Here is a 6,107-nt window from a genome sequence, read left to right on the forward strand (position 1 = left end):
CAAGACAATTAGCACTACAACTAGGACGATAATTCAGAATCCAATCGTTTTAGAGTACTGCCAACCACTTAATTAAGTCGGCTACATATTTCACCCTATATTTTTACAAGTCTGAAAATTAAGTAATGTTAAATTTTAAGTGATTTAATTACAAATCTAAAATGTGTTTGATAATGTCTAAATTTTTTTTCTTATGAATTTATTGCTATATTCAGTTACTTGTAATTAAAAATAAAGAAAATTTATTTTAACCTTTAAACTAATTATTATTTTTAATTCATAATTCAAAATATTAATTCTATGCAATCCAACGTAATAAAGGTCGTTAATTTTTCAAAATATATATTTATATATAATTAGTCATTCATGTGAAGCTTGTTGCGTCATTCAAACACGGATTGGCAATAAAGATCATATTATTGTAGGTACATGAAGTCAACAAACACACACAGAACCTTCCGAAAATAAATAAATAAACCAACACATATTGACTAATCTATTACTAACAATTTAGCACAAACAAGACAAAGCAACGACATAAATTTGTACAGCTGTGAAACATATATGGATACATAGACAGATTGTTGAATGTAACATTAAACATTAGCTAGTCTAAGTTAATAATGTTAGTCCTAATACATTAAAAAACAAGTCAACCGTCCGTGTTTGGTCAAGGTCTGAAAAATACTTGTATAAATATCAACAACAAAGAGAGTTAAGGTGTATTTCTTCTCACTTTTCCCGAAACCCAAACACCCCCCAAAGTGAAGGGACAGGTCAATTTCCAATTGCTTGTGTGGACAATTCTTCCTACCGATTAATTTTCCCGGTCAAACTAAACAAGCTGTAGAGAGAGAATTTTTAGAGAGAGAGAGAGAGAGGGAGCAGTTGGGCATTTGAGACCTGACTTTTATCCAGGAAAAATATATGCTTTCGCATTGCATTTATGTATAAGTTTCCTTCACGGACCTTGTATGTATGGTTAACAGCTGGGTTTTGTCAACTTGTTCCTGCAAACGAAACCCTAATTTTGTTCATTTCTGATCTTTAAAGCAGAGGGATGAGAGTTTCGGTGTTCTTTTCTTCCATGGGTGCGTGTTGGAGCAATCGAATTAAGGCCGATGCCGATAGTCCATTACATGCAGGTACTCTCAAATATATGTGTAGTATCGATTATTTGCTGAGATTTCGTATTTATTCTTCTGTATACTTCGTTTGGTAGCTGGGAAAATTGTGAGAAAAAAGATTAGATGACAAATTTTGCGTCCTTTTGATTTCTGTAGCTGTTGTTTCCAGAAAGTTAAGACACTTTAGCTAGATTAAAGGAAAAAGGGTTTGATTTCATTTCCCCTCCGTCAATTTCTCAGCAACCAAACTGTTCATTTTTGAAGTTTTTATGTATGATTTTGTGGATTTGGTTTCTATACTGATTTTTTTTTTTTTTTCATTCTGACTAAATTATCCCTAATTCTAGAGAAAATTATCAGCCAATTGTTCATATTTTATAAGAAGTTCCATTTTGGTGGAATTTGCTTCACTTTGAATGTGTTCTTTGCTATTATGGGTTTTTGAACAGAATGCTTGTAATTAATTGGGTGAGATATTATTTCCTCTGAGATCCCCTGAATCATGGATTTAGATGCATTTGCATTGAGATTACCGGCAAGATCGCAGACTATATTGATTTCTTGATATGATTAAATAATCGGCTTATCTAAAGGGGGTTTTATTGAAAGATAATGCTTTGTGTTACTTTTGTTTCAGTGCTGGATTGATTATATGATTAGGATTTGATGTTTTATAATGGAGACTAGGTCTGGGAATGTTAATATTTGCAAACATGTCTCGTTAATTTTTGTAGAAGTGAATTCAAAGAATGTAAGCAGTGAAGTGACTTCAAAGAATGTCAGCAGTGATGGGAAATTCCTAAGTAGTTCTAGTGGTAAGGTATCATCAGGTTCCATATCCCAGGCTCCACGCAGCGAGGGTGAAATCTTGCAGTCAAGCAATTTAAAAAGCTTTACCTTCAACGATCTCAGAACTGCCACCAGAAACTTCCGTCCTGATAGTGTATTAGGGGAAGGTGGCTTTGGTTCGGTTTTTAAGGGGTGGATCGACGAGCAATCACTTGCAGCTGCAAAGCCGGGCACAGGATTGGTAATTGCAGTGAAGAGGCTAAACCAAGATGGTATGCAGGGTCACAGGGAATGGTTGGTTAGTATAAATTTCACTTTCTTAAACCTACTACTACTACTTCTGGGAAAGTGATATATTTTATTTCTTTGGATATTATAGTGCTTGTAGGCCATAGTTACCACGACTTTGGTGTACAAGGGTATTTTGTAAAGTGGGTATTCAATTGTCCATCATGCCTTCTTGACTTGCTAAACTAGACTAACTCAATCAATAAATCTAGCTGAGGTGGCCATGACGGTGTTCATAATTTCATAGTGGTAATTGTTTTGGATGCCAATGCCCCTCAAATGCTATTGTGTGGAGAATACTTCAGATTAATTGAATAGCTAAGTTTCTGTTTCATCTTTGTATGCACAGGCAGAAATAAACTATCTTGGGCAGTTGCATCATCCAAATCTGGTGAAATTGATTGGTTTCTGCCTAGAAGATGACCATAGGCTTTTGGTATACGAGTTCATGGCTAAGGGCAGCATGGAGCAACATCTATTCAGGAGTGAGTTTTCCATATCCTTAAGTTAACTGCCATTTCAAATTTGTACATTCTCTGGTTAAAGCTTATCATTCTAACTTCAAAGCTCTTAAGCTCCTAATATATGATTTGAATTTGACAAGTTGAAATATTGTTGAAACAGGGGGGACTCAGTTTCAGCCACTTTCTTGGAGCATTCGAATGAAAGTTGCTCTTGGTGCTGCAAAGGGGCTTTCCTTTCTTCACAATGCTGAAACAAAAGTTATATATCGGGACTTCAAGACATCTAATATCCTTCTTGACTCGGTATGTAACTTCAAAAGCATATATTGATGCAATTTTAAAGTTCTTGCAGACTTATTTGTATAGCTCTGTGTTTTTGCTTTAATTTCGCAGAACTACAATGCAAAACTTTCTGATTTTGGGTTGGCCAGGGATGGGCCAACTGGTGATAAGAGCCACGTCTCCACTAGGGTTATGGGGACCTTTGGATATGCTGCTCCAGAGTATCTAACCACAGGTATGTTTCCATTTGCAATTTGTTGTGTCAGTTCCTTCATCCATACGGCTTTCATGCATCTTTCTCTACTTTATCTAATGCTTCTTTGGTTTTTTTTTTTTAGCATCTTCCTTTATCATTTTGGTTCCTTGATTACATTTCCAATTAAATATAGCTTTTTGTGACATGGTTCTCATGTAAACCTAAGTATGCTGTCTAAGTAAAGGATAATACATATCATATGCACTGTGGAATGTAAATTTTGCTTGCTTATTTTATAAACTTAAGGATTTGTTACACTTACATCATAATAATACCAAGGCAGAATAATACTGAATGGTTTCATGGATGTGTCCAGTAAACCTTGTGCAAAACCGAGTATGAGAAATTATTCATATTTTGTGATTGAAGTTCCATATAGTGGAATTTGCTTCACTTTAAATGTGTTATTGGTTATTATGGGTTTGAATAGAATGCTTATAACTAATCAGGTGAGATACTTTCTCTGAGATCCCCTGAATCATTGGTAAATGAGCAGTAGACAAGACTAGTGAAGTGGGCAAAATCCAGATATTTTCTCTGTGATCCTCTTCCTTGTGCTAAATCCAGGATTTTTAAATTTTTTTTGGTACTAACCCAGGATTACATATATGATATATCAGGCTAGTGGATTGTTGTTTTCTGCAAATACCAACGCTAGTTGATTAAATATACAAAAACGTGTTTCCTTGTTCTGATCATAAGTTGCATTTTGCTTGCGAAGGTCATCTAACTGCCAAGAGCGACGTATACAGCTTTGGTGTCGTTCTTCTAGAGGTATTATCTGGTAAACGAGCAGTAGACAGGAACCGACCTACTAGAGAGCGCAGCCTGGTGGAGTGGGCAAAACCATATCTGGCAAATAAACGTAAATTTTTGTTTGTTATGGATGCCCGTATCGAAGGCCAGTATTCACGACGTCAGGCCCTAAAGGCAGCTAACCTTGCACTTAAATGCTTATGTATGGATCCGAAGTTCAGACCAAATATGGATGAGGTGGTAACAGCTTTAGAGCAGCTTCAGGACTCAAAGGGCGTGATAAAAGGTACACAAAAGGAGGACCTGTAAATCAACAAGGCCATTCCAATGGCGGACTTTGGTCCTGTGGAAGCAGTACTCAGGAAGTTCCAGGCATGTACTGTAACTATATTTTCTTAAAACAATGTACAGTTGTTTTTGTTAATGTATTATAACTCAAGTGTTGTACAAAAACCTATCATTCAAATTTTTTGAATTGAAAGCTGGAGAGAGTGTTATTGAGGGTGTATTTAGTTTTTCTTAAATTGTTGTTGAGAGTTTGTCTTGACCTTATTCGAGTATCATTTCAATGCCTCCCCAATATATGAAAGTTCTTGAATATTTTGGACTACTCATTTCTCCATTTATTCCCAAATTAGAATTAAGAGTGTCTTCTCCTGATATCTACTTGCAGCCAAAACAAATGGTGCACATGTACATTCTTAACCAACAATGTCACGTAAATTTTGCGCCTTGTATTGTTATAAGAGTACTGCTATTTAGACCGACTTAAAAAAACCGAGTTATAAACTTATATTCCGTAGGGTCATGGGGTCAATAATGTAGGTTGAACTAAAGTTTTAATAAACTTTGAGACCATAATTATGGACGTTAAAAAGATTTATTTTTTTAATTCTCCAAATAAGCTAAAAGAATCTCATGTCTTCCCAGATTAAAAAGGACAAAAAGTATTTTTTTTGTTTTTAGGCCTAGGATTTATGTACAGTATGTTTTAATTATTAGAAAAATATAAATTACGGATCAATGGTTTTTGTTATCCAGAATTCTATGGCACAGCAGTTCTCATCTATGCCAAAAGTGCAAGAAAATGGATGAAAGTGGGGGTGAAACAAATAAGCCAAAGGAACCAATGCAACTTCAAAGTTAGACCAAAATGATCACAAAGGGTCAACTATGTCAAGCCCCACCTAATTGCAGGGAGGCTACTTCACCCAGGGGACACAATGTGAAGAGTTGTTATGAAGTGTTCCAAAAATTGTGTGGAGATTGCAGAGTACTGTAGATAATTGAAAATTTGGAGAAACTATAGATATGTATAAAAAATAGAAATGAGAGTAGAATAGTACAGAATTTTGAAGGGTTGTAAATATTTAAATGTGTGAAAAGTTCTAAATAGTAGTGAGACTATAAATAAGTGATCAGTTATTTAAAGGGTCTTGTAACAATACTTTCTTGATTAATGTTAGAAGTGTATTATTAACACTAGTGATAGTCATGAGTAATAGTGTACTGAGACGAGTGGGTGTGGGAGTTAGGGTGACAAAAGTTTTGGAGATAGTGGCTTTTCAAATTCAACAACTTAATTGTTCCATTAATAAGCTTATACGCACTATTCTATATGTTTGATAAAAGGTTGGGATATGGTAGTCGATATAGAGCGTATGATTGTTTCGATCCTAGAATTGATTTTTAGATTATTACTTCCAACAAAATGGGTTGACAGGTTCTTCGTGCAATTTCCTTTTCAACTCTTTGTAAATATTCATTATTAATTTACTATCTATATAGTTTTCTTTTCTTAACTTTTAATATATATAGTTTTCAATAATTATATGAAAAACTACTGTTCATTTTATTAGTTTCAACTTCCGAACAAATCTGTGATTAAATAAATAAGTAAATATATAAATTTTGATCATTGATCGTAAAAAATAGTTTGCATAAAAAATAATACATATATGCACAAAAAGTGATATTTTTATCCACAAAAAATGGTACAATTTTTACATAATTAAACTCATGAGAATACTTTTTACTTGTAGGTACCATATTTGTACCTGGCTGGGCCAGGCCAGGCCGACCCTCTGTTTTGGGGAGTCAGGCCCGCCAAAATTGCAAGAAAATATACGAACTGTGGGTAAAACA

General features: G+C 34.6%; 1 protein-coding gene across 1 annotated transcript; it reads left to right on the forward strand.

Moving 5' to 3' along the window:
* Positions 1–757: 757 nt before the first annotated feature.
* LOC132293535 (probable serine/threonine-protein kinase PBL10) lies at positions 758–4,572 on the forward strand. Its single transcript, XM_059791062.1, has 6 exons — positions 758–1,145; positions 1,862–2,214; positions 2,554–2,689; positions 2,829–2,971; positions 3,062–3,185; positions 3,928–4,572. The coding sequence occupies exons 1-6, from the start codon at positions 1,061–1,063 to the stop codon at positions 4,269–4,271; spliced, it is 1,185 nt and encodes a 394-aa protein (XP_059647045.1). The 5' UTR covers positions 758–1,060; the 3' UTR covers positions 4,272–4,572.
* The last annotated feature ends 1,535 nt before the right edge of the window (positions 4,573–6,107 follow it).

Source organism: Cornus florida, unplaced genomic scaffold, assembly GCF_030987335.1.
Source record: "Cornus florida cultivar Cherokee Brave unplaced genomic scaffold, ASM3098733v1 CherokeeBrave_3.0.0_Hap2_Chr02, whole genome shotgun sequence".
Classification (NCBI taxonomy): domain Eukaryota; kingdom Viridiplantae; phylum Streptophyta; class Magnoliopsida; order Cornales; family Cornaceae; genus Cornus; species Cornus florida.

Coding starts and splice junctions, on each gene's coding strand:
- LOC132293535 (XM_059791062.1), top strand. CDS start 1,061: ATGAGAGTTTCGGTGTTCTTTTCTTCCATGGGTGCGTGTTGGAGCAAT. Junction 1,146..1,861: donor CGATAGTCCATTACATGCAG/GTACTCTCAAAT, acceptor TAATTTTTGTAG/AAGTGAATTCAAAGAATGTA. Junction 3,186..3,927: donor TCCAGAGTATCTAACCACAG/GTATGTTTCCAT, acceptor TTGCTTGCGAAG/GTCATCTAACTGCCAAGAGC.